We start from the raw sequence: 22,117 nt of genomic DNA, 5'->3' as shown, positions 1-22,117 counted from the left end.
GGAGTTTCTTCTTGGCGGGTGGCCCTCCTCCACAGGGTGACTCAGGAACCTGGCTTCTTGGGTTCTTGCCATCCCCAGGCCTCATTTTTCTTGGCATCTAGTTGGTGAAGAGTAGAGAGACCATGGAGGAGAAACGCTGGCTATTTTATAAACCCTGGACTAGAGGTGGCACGCACCATTTCAGACCACACTCTTGGTGTGAATCTAGTCACATGGCCCCACCTACTGCAAGGAAGCCTGAGAAATATGCTCTAGCTACATTCCTGGCTATTCCTCCTGGTATGACAGGATAATGCTAGTAAGAACTTTCTGTGATGGTGGAAATGTTCTAGATCTGTGCTGCTAATATGATAGAAGCATAGATAGCCACATACTGCTATTGAACACTTTGGCTAGTAAAACTGAAAACTGGATTTTAAAATTTTATTTACTTGTAACTAACTTAAATAGTTACATATGGCTTATGAGTATGGTATTGGACAGTGCAGTTATAGAGGAGACAGAGGAAGACCTGGGATGGTGTACACATGTGTAATCCCAGTGAGTCTAGAGGCTGAGGCAGGAGGATCACAAGTTTGAGACCAGCCTTAGCAACTTAGTGAGACTCTGTCTCAAAATAAAAAATAAAAAGGGCTGGGAACATAGCTCAATGCTAGAATATCCCTGGATTTAATGCCCAGTCCAGTATGGGTTAAAAAAAAAAAAAGGAAAAAAGGGAGACGGGGAAGGATTTTGGCAGACAGCCATTATTAGTTGTCTGTGAGTGAGTGACTGGTTTACTATGTTTCACTTTCCTCAACTGTAAATGGGTATAATGGAGTATCTCCCTCTACAGCGGTTGTGAGGATTGAGAGGGATCATCTAGGCACAGTACTTAGCAGTCAGCACATAGTCAATGATCAACCAATGTTATTTCGGGATGGCCTGAAAGCAGAGGCACTTGATAGGAGTACATACAGCAGTCCAGGGGAGAGACCCCTCCAACTTGACCCAACCCTTCCTGAAATCCAGCCCTGCTATCAAGACCTGGTTCAATTGTAACATCTCCATGAAGCCCTCCTGGTCTTCCCAGGTGTGTGTGATTGCCACAGTCTCTGGAGGTCCTGAGGCTTTGTATTTCTTCCCGGACCTACCACATCCTACCAAGAGAGCTCACCTCGTCATCTTCTGCATTTGTCTAGATAGGAGTCATTTTTAACCCATCTCTCTACCTTCCACTTTACCCAGTGGAACTCATTGTGTATTTTGGGACATTTGGCAACAAGTGTAATGAGTTGAACTCATCAGGGGCAGAGAGAGTTGCAAAGACATGTTCCCTGGACAATCAGCAAATGAAGCAGGGTTTTGGCAATTCCCCAGGTCACTGGAGCTATGTAGACATCCCCATGAGAAACTTCAGGCCACCTCACTGCTGTAGTTTGTACCAATGTCCCTTTGACATTGGTACAATTTTTCTTCTCCTACATTTCTCTACAAAAATAGCCTTCTAGTTCACAAGCCATCTGTCTTTTCCCACTGTCGGTTAGTCTACTCCTGGCAAAATTCCTGACCAGAAACTGCCAAGGAGGGCTGGAACCACTCAATTTGGCTGCCTGGACATGGGTCCAGTGAACTGTAGAAGGACTCAATGATAACAAAGTCACATGGAACCCATACAATCGTCTCTGTGGCTCTGGGAAAGCCTGCCAGTGTCACTCAGGACTATCTGGTGCTATTTTGACAGTATCAAGGATGTATCCTCATGTACCCTTGAGGATGCACCTTCTTTTTAGAGTTCACCAGTGTTCTTTACAAATCTATTTATTTAGAGCTTTTCAATTAGTGACTCAACATATATTTGTTGAGTTCCTGCTCCGTGCCTGGTATTATTCTGGTGATTAGAATATGAAACACATAAAGTTCATGTGTTCAAGGTGCTTTCATTCTGATTGAGTGGGAAGAAAGTAAATGTCAGGTGGCATAGGCTTTATGAAGGCAAAGAAAACAGGCTGTCTCCTTATCTATTAATATATAACAAATCACTGCAAAACTTAGTGGCTTAAAACAACACCTCATTATTTCTCTTGAATCTGTGGCTTAGCAGGGCTCCACCAGGTGGTTCTTCTGCTGGAAACTCCCACTCTCTGGGCTCACGCAGAAGGCTGTGTCCTTTGGAGGTTCACAGAGGGCTAGGGGGGGTCCAAGAAAGTGTTATGAAGTGCCCCCCAAAAACTCCTGTGTTGATTCAGGAATGTTCAGAGGTAAAATGACGACATCATGAGAGCTGTAACATCATCAGTTCATTCTTAGTTTGAAGGGACTAACTGGGTGGCAATTGTAGGCAGGTGGGGCATGGCTGGAGGAGATGGGTTCATGGGGGCTTGCCTTGAAAGGGTTCATCTTCCCCGTAGCCCCTTCCTCCTTCACTCTCTCTGCTTCTTGGATGCCAAGAATGGAGACCATATTCTTCCACCACGCCCTTCCACCATGATATTCTGCCTCATCTTGGGTCCAGAGAAATGGACTCAGCAGACTGTAGAACTAACCCTCTGAAACTGTGAGCACAAAGTAAACTTTTCCTCCTCTAAGTTGTTCTTCTCAGATATTTTGGCCACAGTGACAAAAAGCTGAAAACAGAGACAAGCTCATTCACATGTCTGGGGCCTGGCTGTTGGCCGTGGCCTGGTCCTCTCTTTCCGCATGGCTCTCGCCATGCAAGAATCCAGTCTGGATTTCATGTGTGGTGGTGGGAGCATTTCAAGATTGAGGCTCTTGTGACTTAGGACCAGGTCACACCGTGTCACTTCCACCTCACTCCATCAGTGAATGCCATTCACAAGACCAGTCCAGTCTTCAGGTAGGTGCCACCTTTTGATAGAAATAGGCATAAAGGATAGGAATAGCAAGTAACAGATGTGTTAATTGAAATAAAATGGTCAAAGAAGGCCTCTCTGATGAAGCAGAATTTCAACAGAGACCTGAGTGAAGTGAGGAATAAGTCATACAAATATCTGGAAAGCATTCTAGGCAGATGGAAAAACTAGCAAAGGCTCTGGGGCAGAATAATGTAATTCTTTTTTCGGTTAGGGGGTAGTACTGGGGATTGAACCCAGGAACACTTTACCACTAAGCTACATCCCCAGACCTTTTTATTTTTTATTTTGAGACAGGGTCTTGCTATGTTGCTAAATTGCTAAGGGTGGCCTTGAATTTGTGATTCTCCTGCCTCAGCCTCCCGAGTCACTGGGATTAAAAGTATGTACCACCACACCCAGCCAGAATAATATAATTCTTTGCAATTGAGAAAACAATTCAATAGCAAGGCTTTTTGTGTGTGTGCACATGTATGGTGGTGGGGGTTAAACACAGGACCTCATGCATGCTAGGCAAACATTTTACCATCAAGCCATATCTCCAGCTCTATATTAAGGCCCTTAAATGGAGATATGTCCATGTTACTTATGGAAAATACAGTTCTCATGTGACTGGAAAATTCCTAATGCAGCTGAGCCAAGACAAAATAAAACACTTTATTTTAATTTATTTTATATTTGGTACCAGGGATTGAACTCAGGGCACTTAACCACTGAGCCACATCCCCAGCCCTTTTAATTTTTTATTTTGAGACAGGGTCTCACTAAATTGCTTAGGTCCTCACTAAATTGCTGAGGCTGGCTTTAGACTCATGATCCTCCTGCCTCAGTCTCCCAAGCTGCTGGGATTACAGCTACCACTATGCCCGGCACAGGACACCTGATTTTAAAACACTGAGATGTGAAGATGAATCATTTATGTAATTTAAGAGTAAAAAGTGCCCATCTCCTTCATCTTTGCTGCCTCCGTCCTCAGTTCTCCTGATCTGATGGTCCAGGCATCTTCTGCAGCCCCTGGTAGAATTCCAGGAACCCCAGAGTTTGAATAGTACCTCCTGCTTCCAACCCCAGTACCTCCGGTTTCAGTCTAAGTGCTTTGCACATGACCTGACCTCAGCTGGACCCCAGCCTTGCCTTTGCACAGCCTGTGGGAGCGTCTCTGGAAGCTAATCTACATTTGACACATGGGAGGCGAGGGTGTCTGGCTTGCTAAAGGAGGGAGCAGAGCAGAGTAGAAGGGGTTTTATGCTGTAATTACCCAGGATCACCAGGGCAGTCTGAGGGTAATCGGGTAATTAGTGTGTGTATGGAGGGGGACAATTATCTAGCTCTCTGGCTGCCAGACGCTTGTCACTGCTCCTCTGGCCCTTGGGCTGGGTTCCTGGCTCTACCTGTGGACTATTAAGTGTAATGGCCCTGTCATGCAGAGGAGCCTGCCATTATCTCTATGTTAACATGATATTTATCACAAAACCCTGCCAAGTCACTCTGTAATTAAAGGACCTCCACATGGTTCCCCTGGCACCAGTCAGCCATTAACGTTGTCAGGAAAGGGGCAGCTTTAAAAGTCTGAGAAGATGGGCTCAGGTCCCCCTGAGAGGCTCCAGAGGGACACTCGAACTGACCCTCCACATATATACCATTGCCAAGCCTGGAACTGTGCAAGTCAGGATTTCAGAGCCATCAAGATCCCAAATCAGGCACATTTCCACACGGGGCTGAGCAAAGCCCCTGCCTGTGGGGGCTGCTTCTGTTTGTCATGAGCGGTTCTAAATCTTTTCTGATAAAAATAAAATTTTCCCTGTGCCTCTCCCATCTCTCCTGCCTTTCTGCCCTGTCCATCACCCTGCAGGGCATCAACACAGAGGCCCCTTGAAAGAGTGAAAGGAACGAAGCCAGGATCACGTTAGGGTCAATATTTGGCTCCTGTTGCCTAAAGAATGCTTTCATGAGCTTCTTTATACAGGGCTATAGATTTTTCTGTGGGACAAATTCCTAGACTGACATCCTGAGTATGGATCATCTTTTAATTTGAAAAACATGTTGGTAAATTGTTTCTAAAAGAAAAATTGCACACATTTAAATTCCCACTTATAGTTTGAGAAAGCTTGTTTCCTCACATCCTTGCCAACTTGGGTTGCCACCCCTTTTAAGAACTACCTTCATTGTTTTCTGATTATGCATGTGATATGTATTCATTGTAGAAAAAAATGAAAAAGAGTTAGAGAAAATAAAGAATAGCTGTTATTATGCAAAGATTTAAAAATACTGTCCATTTTGGTAGAAGACAACAGCAGATTCTACGGCCAAAGTAGTCACCTGAGAAACTTTCTGGAATCAAGAAAGGAGCAATGTGTTGAAGATCACCCCATTAGCTGGGCACACCTTTAAATCCCAGCTACTCTGGAAGCTAAGGAGGATCACAAGTTCAAGACCTGCCTTGGCAAACTTAGCAAGTCCCTTCCCCCCATTTCAAAATGAATGAATGAATAAATAAATAAAAGTAAAAGGTTTGCGGTGCACCTCAATGGTGGAGCGCCACTGGGTTCAATCCCCAATAACACACACACACACACACACACACACACACACACACATCACCCCATTTCTCCTGCCACCTCCCCTCATATCTCCAAAGTCTTGAAATACTTTCCGCAGCTTATGGAGACTATTCTGAGAAGGTGGTTCCAGGTATCCACACCCCTGAAGTGTGTCCCCGACTCCAAACAGTTCTGTTGCCAGGAAGGCTCCAAGCCTGAGGATTCGTGGAGTAAGAACGGAGTGCAAACATTCCAAAAATATGTTTCCAGACATTGGCAGCTTTATCCAACAGATTGGAAAACCCATCTCTCTGGTCAACCCCAGAGCCAAGTTTCCATTTCTCTGGGACCCTGACATGCCCTGTTAAGCCTCTGTGCTAATGATGGCTCTGCTTTCCGTTCCAGAGACCTGAATTATAACGAGCTGCAGGAGTTCCCCGTGGCCATCCGGACCTTGGGCAGACTACAGGAACTGTAAGCTCCTCTGCTGGTTTCAGCGGGTGTCTCCTTCCAAGGGCAGGGGTTGCAGCCAGCCGGGGCCTTGCTCACACCCTCGCCTCCTCACCTCCCCTGGTCCTTGTTAAATCTGTGGCCACTGGTCCTGCTGATTCCCAGCATAGCTCTAAGCGGTCACAGGCCTCCTTAGCTTGGCTTTGAGCATCTCCAGAGGGTGTGTCCTCAGCCTAAGTAGCCCTGGGTCCTTCCAGCCTGGGAAGACACATGGCATGAGCCACCTCCTATGTAGCCTGGGCCTGGCACTGTCCCTGCCTTGGTTGGGATGTGTCCAGAGACGAACGAGGAGAGGCACCGGGGGGCCCATTTACAGGGTTGCTACTCATCACCTTGTCTCAAAGAGGACTGAGAAATTCCCTCTGGTTCCCACAGTCACACTTCATTATTCTATCTGAGCATTTACTGAGTGCCCACCGTGCCCAGAGCTGCACTTAGTGGTAAACAAAGAGCAAGGTAGACATGGGCCTTCCTCAGGGACCCTTCAGCCTTCCACAACACAAAGGAACACGTGGAAAGCAGAACCAGGCAAAGCAGCATGACTCTAACCCTAAATCGTGCAGAGTTCACTAAAATGACCACGGGAGACAGAAAGGTCACGTGAACTGGGGCATCCTGAGATTGGTCTTAAAGGATGAGTGGGGTTCCAGAGGAGAAGTTGCTGCCTCATTTCAGACAGCAGAACAGTGCAGGCAGCCAAGCTGGCAAAGGGATGACCACCAGAGGGAAGCCTGCCTTGCTGGAAGGGGGGCTCTCAGGACCTGATAGGTCTAGTGCACAGCTGGGCCGGAGTCAGATTAAGGGCCTGAAATGAGCCCTAGACCTTCAGGCAGAACAGCATCTTCATATTTCAAACAGCCACCTAAGGCCAATAGGTCCAGCCCATGCCACCTTCCTCATTTCTTCCAGAAATTTAAAGATGTGAATGCCAAGTGTATGCAGCAGGTAAACAATGGCTGAACCAGCCAGAGGAAAGCATCTGAGGCACTATTGGAAGTCCTCTATTGCCAATGAAGGAATTATTTCCAAAGGAGGGCTGATCGTTTCCCTTTTTTCCTAAGACATGAAAGAAGGATGATGTTTGATCAAACAAGGGGGCATGAAAGAAACAGGATATGCCAAGGCATAGGGAAGTCCCCGAACATTAGGGAAGAGAGAGCAGACACTAAGTTAGCAGGAGCAAGAAAATACATGTACTCGGGGTGTGAGTGTATATGTGTCTATCCATCCATCTCTATCCATCTTTGTATCTATCCATACATATCTATTTATCTATATCTATCCATCCATCCATCTATATCTATCTCTTGTCTATCTATCTGTATCTATCTCTACCAATCTTTATCTATCCATCATCCATTCAAACATTCATCACCTATTTCCTTCTATCCATCCATGTCTATCTCTCATCTATCTATATCATCTCTCTCTCTCTCCATGTATGATCACTTACTCATCTCTGCCTACCCACCTATCATCCACTGGGTGAAGGCTACTTGAGAAACAGGGACACTGCTTATAAACTATAAACTTCTTGATCCTTCAAAGCTTGGTCCAGCACAAAACACAAAGGAGGTATTAAAATATATATATTTATGTATAATGTATAAAGTGTCTATGTATGTATGTGTACATATATATGCATATATAAAAAATGAGTGAATAGAAGGAATGAATGAAGTAACAAATAGGACTTGGTGGGTGACATTGGCCTGAGGTGTCCAAGGTAAACTTTTGAGTAAGAGCGCCAAGGTGAAAGCCACGGTAGGAGAGCAGGAGGGGAGAGGCTCAGGTGAACGAGAGGATGACTAAAAGGGCCTGCTCAGCATGGCTGTGCGGTTTTCGGTGTAACATGTTACTTCTTGGAAAATGTTCTTCCCAACTAACCAAACCCATAGTTCCTGGCTTCCGAACCCCAGACCCTCAGCTGGGTGCCTCATTCCTCACCACCCCATGATGCCGTGCCTGGTCATTCAGCCCCTGACTCTGTTCCTTGTCCCTCCTGCTGCTACAGATGCTTCTATATTTCCTCACTTTAGGGCACTGAGGCCAAGTCAGCCTCCATTCAAGAGACATCCCCCGCCCTGGCTTTCTACATCCCTGTTTTCCTTCCACACTCCCTTGGCTCCCTCTGTGGGGACTCACCAGAGCTCCTGACATAAGTGATCCGGGAGAGGCTCTCCCCTTTGGGACAGTACTCAGCGTCTTGGCCTTGGCATGTTCTCATGGGCTTCCAGAGGCCTGCGGCTTGGGACTCCACTCCTCACTCTCCTCCCACCATCGGGGGAAAGGATGGATGTGCTGTTGAACCAAGAAAATTTACAGGCAGGATTTGAACCTGGGGCCTCCGGGCTGATGTCTCTTTGGTCTCCGAGTCTGCATAATCGTCAGGAAGCCCTAGGGAGTCCCATTTTCTCCCTCTCCATACTTTTCCCCAAGTCCTCACTGCTCCCGGGTGCTGTCTTCCAGGGGGTTCCACAACAATAACATCAAGGCTATCCCTGAAAAGGCCTTCATGGGCAACCCTCTGCTGCAGACAATGTGAGTACTGCCTCTCTGTCTCTAGGCGCTGAGAGTGTTGGTGCAGGGGGAGGACAGAGGCTGGGGAGGGCGAGGGCCATTCTTAGAAAGCAGCAGGGGAGCAGGACTAGGGGAGGGCTTGCCTTCTTCTTTGTCTCTTTCCTGGGAGGAGAAGGTAGCAGAGGTCACCCTTGGTCCCAGCTGAAAGGGGTAGAAACTGAATTAGGTGCTTGGGTCTTTTTCTTCCAGACACTTTTATGATAACCCAATCCAGTTTGTGGGAAGGTCAGCATTCCAGTACCTGCCTAAACTGCACACGCTGTAAGTTGGCACCCGAAGGCTGCCGCAGCCAGGGCCTCTCCCACCCTCACTCCTTCTTGCTCTCTCCTGCCTTTGGCCTGCAGATCTCTCACCTGCAAGGCACAGTCCTACTGGGAGACGTGCTCCTCAGGGCTGTAGGCCTCCAGGTCATTCGCCCTATTTCCAGATCTAGCTGGACTTAATGGTCTCCCTTCTCTTCCATGACCCATGGCTTCTTTCCATTTTATAGAAGGAATGTGGGGCTCACAGGTACTGACTGGGCATGAGCCCCCAACCCTTAACTTCTGATCCTGGGCCCATTGCTGCCTCCTCAGGGTCTTGTGTGCAGGAAAAAGTGGAGAGGGAGACCCATCAGTCTAAAGCAGCCTAAGAACCAACAGATTCAAATAAAGCCACAGCAGATGGCAGGACAGGGGAGACCCTTTCTCAGGCTCTATAAGAAACAAACTCCAAGAGCCAAAGACTTTTCCAGAAGTACTCAAGAGGTTGCCTTTTAAATGGAGGCAACCGCCTGTGGATTTTTGCTGTTGCTTTGTTGTAAGGTGAGGCTTAAATGCTGAAATTGATCAGCTCAATCTGGGCTGAGGTGGGCTGAGCCAATTTTAGAAAAATGACTGGCTGGGTTCACACCTGTAATCCCAGCGACTCAGGAGGCTGAGGCAGGAGAACCGCAAGTTCCAGGTCAGCCTGGGCAACTTAGTAAGATCCTGTCTAATAATAGTAACAACAACAATAATAATAAAGAGCTGGGGATGTAGCCTTAGTGGTAGAGCACTTGTCAAGTATGTGTGGCTTCAATCCTCAGCACCACCAAAAAAATAGCGAGGGGCAAGAAAATGGCCAGTTAGATCCCTGCTAAGTATGGTTCAGCCACTGTCAGGGCCAGAGAGGCTGATCTGAGGGAGGCTCGGGGAAAGATGACATTTTCCCAAAAGGTAGAGTCTCTGAATGGGGAGAAGACTGAGGGTTGAGATTCCCCAAAGCTGAGGCGCCCTGACTCACCCCTTAGCACTTATCGTCTCTGTTTCCAGGTCCCTGAATGGCGCCACGGACATCCAGGAGTTCCCGGACCTCAAAGGCACCAGCAGCCTGGAGGTCCTGTGAGTGGATCCTCTCTTGCCTCCTCCTGCTCTGCCTCCCCAGCTTCACTCCCAGGAGTTCTTGCCTGCCTCCCGACCCTGGGGGCCAGGGTCCCTGGCCTGCTCTGCTCCTGGTGCTGTCCAGGGTCTATGGCCATCTCTATGTGCACTGCCTCCAGGCCAGGCAGGGGTGGCAGGATGGGGCTGAGGCGGCTGGTATTCCCTGACTTCAGAGGTTCTAACCCCAGGCCCTGGGTGCAGAGGACTCCGGACCCAGAGCAGAGTTGTGAAAACCCACCTCCTGTGTCTTTCTGAGGCTTGATTCTAACAAAGACTTTCTCAGATCACCCATGATTACATTCTGTGGTGTGGGGAAGGGGTGTCAGTGCATAGTAGGCCCTCCGAACCATTTAAATGAATGAATGAAACAATCAGGCAAACACCCAGGGTGATTGTTAGAAAGTGAACTCCCCGCCCCACATCACACAGCTTATTCATGACATTTGGGGACTGGAATGCTTCTCTGTGTCTCTATTGTCTTCCCCCTAGATTCGCTGGCATGTGGGAATTTTTTCACGAGGGAAATAATAGTTCCCCAAGGATGACCTTGGCCTTGGATCTTTACTGGGACACCCTGTGCCCAAGCCAAGCCCATTCTCCAATCTGTCTCCACTACCCTCTCCACCCTGGCCCCTGGGTCCTTCCCTCTTTCTCATCTCTTCTCCCTCCCACAAGGCACAGGGAGGAAACTCTATGCTTCATTCCCAGGGTTCAACTAGAACTTTTTTTCTCTCTATTCCCTGTCATGGCCATTCTTAAGCCTCTAGAGCACCTAAGATTTAGTCCCTATCCTACAGGCTTAGTTGCTGGAGACCATTATGATGACCAGGAAGAGGATCAGATGGGATGGGTGGGTGGGGCTGAGCCTGCAGGGACTGCCTGTCAAGCAGAGCCCTTGGGCTGGGTCTCTCTCCCTCTCTCCACTTCCCACCCCTAGTTCCTCCAGGCCTAGAGGAGTTTGGCACTCAGATGCCACGGCCTGCTCCTGTCTGTCCCTGGAGCCCCGCCCCCGCCCTGTCTCTCCCACCACTTCTTTCTTTTGTCAGCTCTGTCCTCCCACGACAATATCAGGTCCAGAGCTGGAGAACCATGGCTGGGAATGGCAGGGCCCTGGGCCTGGTGCCAGCTCTGTCTCTGTTCTCCCTGCAGGACCCTGACCCGCGCAGGCATCCGGCTGCTCCCACCGGAAATGTGCCAGCAACTGCCCAGGCTCCGAGTCCTGTGAGTGGCTCACAAGCATTCCACGGTCTTGGCCTTCCCCCATGTCCCAGCAAAGTCCTCCCCTGCTTCTTTCTGTCCCACTGGGTCACATCTTTCTGGAGAGGAGGGCAGCTTAGGTTCCTTCTGAGAACCTGCCCCAGAGGGCCTGGGTTGTCCTGTTGTTCAGTATAAAGACGATGGTTTTTGGAGTCAGACCTGGGTTCTTTGAGGCCCAGCTCGGCCCCTCATTAGCTGCATTAATTGGAGTCACCCTTTAATTTCTCTGAACTGCAATCTTTTATCTGTATAAAGAGTACATTTGTAAGCATTGAAAAATATGTATTAAGTACCTAGCATACCGTAGGTGCTCAATAAAAGGCATTGTTACTCTAATTTATACAAGAAAGTTCATTCCTTTTGGAACTGTGAAGATACCTAAGTGACCTATAAAGTAAGTCAAAGGTTTTTTTTGTTTTGTTTTGTTTTGTTTTTCTCTCTCTCTCTTGACTCCAACTTAAATCTGAGACTCCTTACCAGGGTCCATAGGCCCAAAGCTCAGGAAGTGTATGCTGACACACAGGTGTCCTGGGATGTGAGTTCCGGAGCCAGTCTCGCCTCTGTCCAGTGGTGTATCCCTGGACAGATTCTGTTCTAAGGTTCTGGGCCTCATGTTCCTCATCCGGTAGGTGAAGGCACTAAGCCAGCTGTTCCCTTAGGGCCCCAACTCTGATCTTCCCTACCGACACCATAAACAGTGGCTTTAGGCGCCATGGGCGTCAGTTGGCACAGACAGGTTTGCTCAGTGGTGCCTAGGTTCCCTTTGGCTGTCTCCGTGTCCTGCTTCCCACTCAGCCTCTCTCCTCAGGTCCTCCCTCCACAGCCCTCTCCCCTCCTGCTCCACTTCCCCAGGACGCCTCCAGGGTCCTTCTGGTGGATACGGCTGCCCTACTGAGAAAAATACCAATAAGGTATTTATAAGCCCAGTGAGGACCGGGGCTCAGCAAGGGGGCATGAAGAGAGGTCTAACTGAGGAGGCTGGTATCCTCAGCTACAGTGTTCCTATAGGGTCCCTATGACCTTCGACTACTTGACAAGAAAGCACAGCCCTGGCCAGAGCTCCTTCTCTTCTCCTGCCCTCACATAGCCACTGCTTTGCCCCAGCCCTGGCCTTTCTCTCTTCCCCAGGGAGCTGTCTCACAATCAAATTGAGGAGCTGCCCAGTCTGCGCAGGTGTGAGAAGTTGGAGGAAATGTGAGTTTGGGGGCTGAGGGAGACAAAGGCAAGCCAGACTTGGCAGGTCTGAGGGGAGGATCAGCAAGGGGCGAATCAGGCTCAGAATTTTCTCCCTTCTCTGAGTTTGTTGAACAAAAGCATTAGGGCTGAGAGCCTGGAAGAGGACTGGATATGGCCCCTAGGACTCACAGCAGATGACAGACCCAGGAGCTGGAACCCTAAAGGAGTCTCAAGGTGGCTCCTTATGAGTCAACAGCAACACAGAAATGCAGCAGAGGATGAGGGCCGGGGCTTTGGCTCAGTAATGAAATGCTTGCCTAGCATGTGTGATGCCTGGGTTCAATCCCCAACACTGGGGAAAATAAAAAAAAGAAGAAGAAGAAGAAGCTAGAAAGAAAAACTCAGTAGTGATAAGGAACAAGGCCACATTAGGGCCTGGTGGGATGGATGTGGGAAAGGTTCAGAGGAGCTGGAAGCACCCTGCATTTTGGAGTGTGCACACTCATTTCCACATGCCCATAAACACACACACACACACTCTCCAACACCCCCCCCCCATTCAAGTTTCACAAGGAAAAACATCACTTTAAAAAATTCTCTAAGCCCTATTCACCCAGCTCCTGTTTTCTCAAACTAAACTATGGCATCCTAGGCCTCTGTGTATCTATATTTTGCAGGGCACTCCTTTGTAGGGCCCGGGCTAGAAAATGTGTAAGGGTCTGTCCTGTTTGTCTGTGGCTCTTTGACATTGTCTGAGGCCCAGGATCCATCTCACCAGTTTAGTGAGCTCTGCTTCCTGGCTCAGGCCAGTCTGTTGGGCTGTCCAAGGACTGGGCGGTACTCTGCCCCTGGGCTGGGATCTGGAGGACCCATGGCAGTGGGGGAGTGAGGGGCAGTTCAGCTGGGCCGAGAGCCAGGCCCGGTGGGAACATTGGAAGCTGACTCCCTTTTGGGCCACAGGGATGGTTTTGTGGCTTTGTCTCCTGACCCACTTACCCAAGGCAACCGGATCCCCTTGTGCTCCCTTTAATTCTGGTGACATCCGCGGGCTGGGCCCTTTCTTCCTGTGCCAGGAGAAGTGGGGGGCTCTTCTTTCTTCTTCCCAGTGCTCAGGGGGCGTGGATCAGAGCCAGAGTCTGAGCCCAGAGGCTCATCCAACCTCTCTTGCTGCCCTAGCGGCCTCCAACACAACCGCATCTGGGAAATCGGAGCTGACACCTTCAGCCAGCTGAGCTCCTTACAAGCCTTGTGAGTACCTGCAGTACCCAGGGGTGGGCCCTGGAGGAGGCAATGCCAGGCTCATACCCATAGCACATGTGACCAGTGTCCACATATGTGACATGCACAGACTTCCTGTTCCACCGCCCCTACCCCCAGCACACACAGAGGACGAGAAATACCTCTCCCTACAGATGGTACTCGGGGGCCATGTGGCTCTAGAGCCAAGCTGCTATGTCCCTGTTTCTGATGCCACAACCAGGCTGGGAACTGGACAGCAGCAGGTATCTTCCCCCAAAGGCTAAGGTCACTGCAACTGGAGGGAGGTCAGATGGGAGGAAGAGCCCAGGTGGGAACAATAAGAACTCCACATGCCACCATCCTCTCCTATCACACTCTTTGACCACAGGGACCTAAGCTGGAATGCCATCAGATCCATCCACCCAGAAGCCTTCTCAACGCTGCGCTCCCTGGTCAAGCTGTAAGTGCCCACTCACTCTCCTCTAGGATGCTAGGGACCAATTGGAACTGTGGGATGTCCAGTGGGGGTAGGAGAACCACCCCTGATTAGGGACATGCATTAAAGTTTGACCACACATGCCAGGGAGATGGGCTCCAGCCTAATCAATCATTCTGACAGTCCGTTTGACACATTGTGGGGCCTGATAAACAGAATCCACCTCTTGCAAGCTCCAGAACATCATCTGCTAATGTTCTGCAACATTGGCAGCCTCAGTCCTCCCCCTGTCCCCCTATCCCATCCCCCACTCCACCCCCAGCCTTTCGATGCTCTACATGCACCAATAAAGGGGGTGTATGGGCCTGGAACTCTTCAACACAAGAGGGTGGTGGCTGTTGGTGGAACCAGGGTCTCAGAGAGTTCAGGAGTTCTGCTTGACATTACTCGAAAGGCTGCCATTCTGCAGAACAGCCGGGGACCAGAGGTCGCTAATTTATATAGAATGTAAATAGGGAGCTTGTAGGTTTGGCCACGTGGCCTTTATTTCAGGGGCTGCCACACGCTGTGGTAGAGGTTATTGGCTGCACCAGGAATCCTACTGATCTCCTACCTCCCTGTTTTCCAAGTCGAGTGTCCCAAAGGCAGGCCGGCCCCAGGGGGTCCTTTTCTAATAACACAGAGACTCTTTGGGGCTAGCTCCAGCCCCGGCTGCAGAGCCCCAGATCCTCATGACACAGGTGACATCTCCAAGGTTCAGGGGGAGAGGCTCAGAGCCGAGGACAGAGCCCAGGACTTCTAGGCTGCAGTCTCTCCCCAGGCTGCGGCTCTCTGGGCTCTGGGCTGTGACCCTGCAAAACTCTCACCTCCGTCTTCCCTCTCCTGTTTGCTGTACTCCTGCCAGATAGGTAGGGCAGATATTTTTATCCTTTGAAAGATGAGGACATTGGAACTCAGGCAGATTTGTGACTCCCTTTGGTTACCCAAGGAGTTGGTGACAGTGCCAGGTTTCCTGCCTTCCAGTCCAGGGCTATTTCCACCACGCACCGTCTGTGGTGGTGGTGTTTGCTTTGGAGCCTCGGCTTCCTCTAATGCATCTCCAGTGGAGGACCATGTATGTCCTCAGCTCTGGCTCCAGAAGGCACCAAAGGGCGGGATGGATGACCCAATCCCTACGGTAGCCAGATGCCCAGCTCTGTCCTATCCCCAACTCTGGCCTCTGTAGCATCAGAATAGCAGAGGAAAGAAAGGAGGAGGAAGCCAACCGCAGACAGGTCCCCTAGGGGGACGGGCAGGGATTCCTGGATGGGAATCAGACCTGGATACAGGAGCTGTGTCTGAGGGGCTCTGTTACCTCTAAATTGGGACAGCTTGGCATTAAGTGGTACATAGCTGGCACTTGGTGTTTGTTGAATGACCGAATGAATGAATACGTTGTGGATGGTGCCTCTGGCAACTCTTGACCACACTCCTCCCCGGCGTGTAATGCCGTCTTCTCTCTGTGCTCATCTTCTGTCCTTTGCTCCTCTCCTCTTGCTTCCATCCCAGGCACACTGGCCACACCCTCCGCACAGCCCTGCCCCCTCAGCAATCCCACTGACTGCCAATAACCCTGCCATCCACTGTCCTAGGGATCTGACAGACAACCAGCTGACCACACTGCCTCTGGCTGGGCTTGGGGGCCTGATGCATCTGAAGCTCAAAGGGAACCTGGCTCTGTCTCAGGCCTTCTCCAAGGACAGTTTCCCAAGACTGAGGTGAGGGCCTGGCTTTTCCCCCCACATCTGGGTATGTTTGCCCGGGGTCTGCTGGAGGCCAGGGAGGGACAGGGAGAAAGCCATGGGACCTCACCCCAAGAAGAGCCTAGTGGCTTGGAGTGTGTCTGAGACTGCATGGGAAGGCTCCCTGGGCCTCCTGGGAGTCTGGTCTCATACATGCCTCCTCTTCCTCTTCATCTCTTTCTAGAATTTTCCCCACCCCAAGTACCACTCCTAGAGAACACTGGAATGTATGAGGGTGGTAGTAAACGGGGTTGAAGGCCCCTGGACCTCCTCACTCTGTGCCTGGTTCCACATAGCCAGGCTGTCCGTCCTCACTTTGGCAGCATCTGGGTCCCTGGAATCAGGGCAGAGCCCAGGGCATGATGAGTGGAAAACAAACTGCACAGCCCGTCCCTGGTGTTAATGACATCCAGGCCTCCTCTGTGCAGCGGCAGCAGCAGTGCAGCCTGTGTGGCCCGAGCCTTGTCTACTATAAACTAATGAAGTGCCCAAGACATTTGCCCTCACCCTCCAAGGACACGCTATCCAGCTCTAATGTGCCCATAGGGGAAGGTGAGGGTGTGGGTCTCACAGAGGCCAAGGGTGGAGCATCCCTAGGAGAATCCCTGCTTCCTGCAATATGAAAGAAGAGCCGCAGCCTAGGCTGGGGAGCAGAGCACTGTAAGTGCTGTGTGACCTTGGGGAAGTTGCTTCCTACTCTGAGTCTGCTAAGAGTCCTCCTTCAATAAAGGGCAGACATTTCTCTCCCCATCTCAGTTCTGAGGATGAATGAGGAAAAGACTGGCATGTGCCCAGAGCCCCTCAGAGTCAGGGTGCAAGATTCTTAACAAATCAAGTCCTCAAGGCTGCTGGCATAGTGAGCAGGACACTTTGTGGTTGAAGGGCAGGTACTTAGTCCCCAGTTCTTGGGCTGGGGAATCTCTTAACTCAGGGCTAATGTCTTAGACTCCAAACATAATGAGGCAGCCCCTCTCCCATCCTCAGGATTCTGGAGGTGCCCTATGCCTACCAGTGCTGTGCCTATGGGGTCTGTGCCAGCTTCTTCAAACCCTCTGGGCAGTGGCAGGCCGAGGACTTCCACCTGGAGGAGGAGGAGCCTCCAAGGAGGACCCAGAGCCTCCTTGCTGGACAAGCAGAGAACCATTGTGAGTGACGGGGGATGCCTAGACTGGCGGGTGGGGAGCTGTAGAGAGGAAGTTAGGGAGGAGGCTTGGGGGGCCTGGAAGGGAATCTAAGAGGGGCAGCCGAGGGAGGACTGGGGGTGGCTGCTTGTGACCTGGGAGGAACTCTCCCACTGTTTGCGCCTGACTCTCTAATGCAACACCCCAAAGGTACTTAGGGGAGAAGTAATGATGGTAACAATGGCAACAATAACATCTCAACAGGTTCCTCCTTTGCGATTCACAAAGTACCTCACAGGTGCTGTCTTTGTTAGTATCCTATCCTTGGGGCTCACATATTTCTTTGTGGTTGCCTTCTCTGACACATGGGCCCTTCAGCCTCAGGGCATTCTAGGAGAAAACAGACCTAAACCAAGTAGGATTGAATTAAATCAATTGAATTAAACCTGCTTCCAGAAAAAAAAAAAAAAATCCGGATACAATATGTCCTACAACCAAAAGGATCTTTGTAGAAATTATTGTTCTCCAAGGGTATCCTGCACCTCCCATCTCTTGTGAGTCTGAAAGCGAGACTTCAATGGTCACTATACACAAGAGGGTTTCACTGAGATCTGTCTTGGGCCAGATTGATTTCTGGAAGAGTTGGGGTGAAAGGGAAAGATTAGGGTGGACAGCCAGGGGTTCTGAGGAACTGTGTACTAAGAGGTGTCTTGGTTGAAGGGCAGAGAGCAATGCTCCCCCACACCCCGCCATGTTACTGAACACAAGATGAACTAGGAGAAACAAGGTCCTGCTTCTTGCATTCCTTTTTCCATCTTGAGTTCCTCTCTGTACTCTCTCAATGGAGAAGTTGAACTGAAAAATTAAATTGAAGTATGTAAGAAAAACATCTCATAATGGGGTAAACAGAATTAGGTCTAAACCCAACTATAGCTTTCACCAGTCGGGTTGCCTTAGATAAGTTGTTTAATCTTACTGACACTCCATTTTCTTGTCTTTAAATGAGAAAGATAGCTGGAACCAGTGTCATACACCCGTAATCCCAGCGACTTGGAGGCTGAGGCAGGAGAATCTCAAGTTTGAAGGCAGTCTCAGCAATTTAGCGGCCCCTTCAGCAATTGACTGAGACCCTGTCCCAAAATACAAAAATAAAAAGGGCTGGGAATGTAGCTCAATGGTAAAAGACCCCTGGGCTCCCCAGCACCAATAAAATAAAAATGAAGGAGAAATATAATACATTTCTCATAGACTGTTGGGAGGCTTGAAAGAGTCCATATAAGGTGAAGTGGGTTTACCACTGCTGCTGCTGAGAACTTGGATCCCCTTCTGGCATGGGGACAGTTTAGTAGTGTAGCTCAGGATATAGCCGTGGAGGCTGAACCTTGAGTGGGCAGTCTGGGGGTCTCTGAGACCCTCACTCCCAGCGCACCAAAGCCCCTCCCAGATGGGGCACAAGGACCTGACAAGGAGGTTCACAGGTCCCAGCAGCTGGCTGAGCCAGCAGACAGCTGTCCCCAGGGGACATTCCCGGATGTCTGCTACACACTCCCTCAGGGGGCTGGAAGGAGGAATGGAAACTTTCCTTCCTCAAGGTGAAACTTTCCACCGGGGCTTAAGTCTTGGAGAACCACAGGGCGTCGAGCTCGTGGGCTGCCTGCCGCCTGTAATGGGAGCTAGGGCAGGGCCCCCCACTTCCTGTGGGAGCAAACGAGCCTCGAGAAGGAAAGCCAGGAGCCCTGCTCCAGCCAGATTCGATTTCCTCCTTGTTTGAAGAGTGGTTACTTAACACCTTGGCCGTGACTTTCCCAGCCTCAGACAGAGTCCATTGATTTCACCCCTTGTGTTTCATTCATGCATTTTGATTTCAAAGAATTGCTAAGCCCCATTCTGGAGGGGCAGGCAGGGAATGAAAGGTAGGGAAGGAAGGAAATGCCAGGACTCTGTGGGCACACCTCAGCCTACCCACCCTGATGCTGTCCAGGCCAAGGCCACAGTCTTCCAGCCTCCTGGGAAAACTACCAACTGAAGGTGTTTACTCTTTAAGTGGGGAAGAAGAACCCACACAGGAACTAGACCGCGAGCCAAAGATGGGCACAAGTGCAACAGAGTCACCTATCCATTTCCTTATGATGAAGAGTCCGTAAGGACTGTCTTTTAAACCTGATGAATGTACAGGTGCCTTTAAAAGACAAGCAGCTCTTTCTTGCCACTTGGATCCTCAGGTACTTTTCCCAGTGTGACTTCAGAAACTTAAGTTTTATTCTTTAAAATGTCTTTCATTGATGGGTTGTCCTTATAAAAGAAAGTTGTGTCTTTATAGTTAGAAGCTATTTCAGAGAGTCATTTCAAAGTTCTTATAGAATTTTGAGACTCTGAGGTGTCTCTGATCCCCTGGAGTTCACAGGTCCTGGTTAAGAAATATTGCAATAGGGCTGGGGGTGTGGCTCAAGGACCTGCATTTGATCCCCACCACTGCAAACAAAACAAAAAACCCACCCAAGATCCAAAAACACCCCCCAAACTGCAATAGTAAATAAGAAAAAAGAAAAATCTCATTTCATTCAAAGATGCTACAGAATTTCTCCAATGATGGATTTACCTTTCCATCCCTGTTTTATCCTACTAACCTAGAATTGTAGAGCTGCGGCTTAGAATTGGAAGGACATTAATGATTATCTAGTCCAAACTCTGACTCAGGGTAGAAGTGCATCCTCTCACGTTGGGAACTTTCTAGTTCAATAGCTCCAGTGATAAATAATGTCTAGCTTATGCATCTGTAAACCTCCCCCCACCTTCCCACTCCCCAATCCCCCCCAAACAATCCATCTCATGATTGTTGAACATCTGGGCTCTGTAGTCAGACAAATCTGGATTTGTATTCTGGTCTGTCATCACTAGCTGGGAGACCCAGAGGAAGCCACTTAACTTCAATGAGCCTCAGTTTCCTTATCTGACACCTGCCTCATGCACTATTGTGAAGGTTAAGGAAGCTATGAGAATGAGGACTCACAGAGAGAGGAACAGCTCAAGGAATGTTAACCCTTGTTGCAAAGTAAATCCATCAGTTGACACAGGCCTTGTAGCATGACAGTTTGTTTCCTCATTTGTCTCCATAAGTCCCTCGTGAGCAGGACCATCTTTTATTCATTCCTGAATTCCTCTGCCCTTCCAGTTCTTAAATGTAGTTGGCATCATATTCAGAACACATGCGTCCACTGTGCACATGCTGAAGAGCTAGAACATCTTCATTTGAACCATAATTTGCCTCCTTCTATATAATCCATCGACTGATGTTGGTTCTACCCTCTGGGACAGAACAGCATGTAGAAGTGTAACCTCTTTATATCAACAGGCTTTCAGCTCTCGGACAGCCATTATATCCCCACTTATTCTTGCCTTCTCCAAGCCAACCATCCCCCAGCTACTTTATTTCTCACACAAATGACTTCTGCTCCCCCACTATCCCTGGCTCATCTCTGAACACACTGCAGCTCACAGAGGTCCCCCTTCATGTTTATTGTTTGCAACTGGACATGGAATTACAATGACCGCCTGACCAGAGTGGAGAACAGTATGATCCGTAGCTCCCATTATTAGGGCAGCTATGGCCCAAATTCTAAGTACTCGTGAACTACAGCTGATGGGAGAGGACAGGGGAGGGCTGAGAACAGAAAGACCAGGACTAATCATAACATTTGGTGTTCAAAACCCGCAATGGACATGATCCATATGTGAATAATAAGGAGCTGATCAAATATTTACACCCAAGGGTAGAAGCAGATGTTCAGAGCTGCTGGCTGACCAGGACTGAACAGTTAATCAGTGACACATCTACTTAAAGGGGTAGGGGTTAGGAGAAAGGTGGCAAGGTGACACCAAGGTCCAGGCCTGAGCCACATTTTCATCTCCTCTCTCAGATGACCTGGACCTGGATGAGCTCCAAATGGAGATGGAGGACTCAAAGCCACACCACAGTGTCCAGTGTAGCCCTATTCCAGGTGAGATCGGTGGCCTGGGAATGGAGAAGGGGCACCCACCCACCTAGAGAGAGGCCGGTTCAGGTGGCCCATCTGTAGCTAAGTGTCAGGCATGGTCTTTGCCTGACTCCCATCTTAGGGGAAGGAAAGCCTCTTCTCATTATTCCTGAGGAAGGAGGGAGTTCTGACCCTTGATGGCTACTATTACATGGGGAATATCAGAATGAGGGTGGAGGGGTGACAGGCAGTCAAGCAACCTCTGCAAACCAGTCATTTAGAGGTTATGCTCTCATGGAGGACAGAAGCAAGAAAGAATGCCTTGAACCCCTGCTCGGGGGACATGGGGCTGCTTCTGAGCACTCTCTCAATCTAAAAACCACCTCACAGAATACTAGAGTCACGTGGGACTAAGTCACCTTCTCCAGCCCTCACTGCTCCGTCCCAGCAAGATTACAGTCTCTTGACTAAAATCCTCCACAGTGCAAAATCTCCAGTGTCTCTGGATAATTCCTGCACCAGTACTGTCTAACTTTACCGCAGAGGAAGCCTTGTCTGGAGTCATCCAACCCAAAGCCATTTTTTTAAAAAAATGTATTATCTCTTTTAAAAAATACCTTTATTTATTTATTTATTCATTCATTCATTTTATTCATTTATTTTTATGTAAAGGTCCTGAGGATCAAACCCAGTGCCTCACATGTGCAAGGCAAGCACTCTACCACTGAGCCACAGCCCCAAAGAAAGAAAGAAAATTCTTTCTCCTCAGTGCAATTTAGCCTAAGATGTTGAGAGTGAAAAAGTCCCTTTCCTGTGTATAAAATGTTAACCAACAATGCTAGAAGGCAGCAGCAGTCTGCTGCTCAGGCCAGGAACTTTTATTCAGAATGAACAAAAAGTGATGAACAGCTGGCTTTTCCTCTTTCATCCCACCTCCATTCTCCAGGCTTCAATTTTTAGTTCATATCCCTTAACCTCTCCTTTCCCCTTTCCAAACCCTGGAGCGCTGGCCTGACCTTGCCTAACACCAGCTCTCAGCACTTACTGATAATAGCACGCTCCCTAGCGCCAGCTCAGAGCCAGAGCACTGACCCAACCTAGAGGAAGCAGGTGTTTTTTTGTTTTTTTTCACTTGGAAATCCATGTGCTTTTTTTTTTTAATTCAAACTGCCACAGAAATGTCACCTCTGAAAACCAGTAACCAACAGGGATGAGGTAAAAGAGGAAATTTCCAAAAATAAGGTTTAACTT

At 49.2% G+C, this 22,117-nt stretch overlaps 1 protein-coding gene across 5 annotated transcripts in view; it reads left to right on the top strand.

Annotated features, from left to right (window-relative positions):
• The window catches only part of Lgr6 (leucine rich repeat containing G protein-coupled receptor 6), a 120,405-nt gene that overhangs the window by 91,542 nt on the left and 6,746 nt on the right, over window positions 1-22,117 (top strand). For all 5 annotated transcript variants that reach the window (XM_071600179.1, XM_027945650.2, XM_071600182.1 and 2 more), the window contains 11 exons: window positions 5,798-5,866; window positions 8,372-8,443; window positions 8,672-8,743; window positions 9,775-9,843; window positions 11,032-11,103; window positions 12,268-12,333; window positions 13,492-13,563; window positions 13,943-14,014; window positions 15,622-15,747; window positions 16,756-16,916; window positions 20,810-20,890. In XM_071600179.1, the coding sequence (XP_071456280.1) occupies window positions 5,798-5,866; window positions 8,372-8,443; window positions 8,672-8,743; window positions 9,775-9,843; window positions 11,032-11,103; window positions 12,268-12,333; window positions 13,492-13,563; window positions 13,943-14,014; window positions 15,622-15,747; window positions 16,756-16,916; window positions 20,810-20,890 (932 nt within the window). The remainder of the gene's footprint in view (window positions 1-5,797; window positions 5,867-8,371; window positions 8,444-8,671; window positions 8,744-9,774; window positions 9,844-11,031; window positions 11,104-12,267; window positions 12,334-13,491; window positions 13,564-13,942; window positions 14,015-15,621; window positions 15,748-16,755; window positions 16,917-20,809; window positions 20,891-22,117) is intronic.

This window comes from Marmota flaviventris, chromosome 12, assembly GCF_047511675.1.
Source record: "Marmota flaviventris isolate mMarFla1 chromosome 12, mMarFla1.hap1, whole genome shotgun sequence".
Lineage (NCBI taxonomy): Eukaryota > Metazoa > Chordata > Mammalia > Rodentia > Sciuridae > Marmota > Marmota flaviventris.
This window is presented reverse-complemented; position numbering and strand designations above follow the sequence as displayed.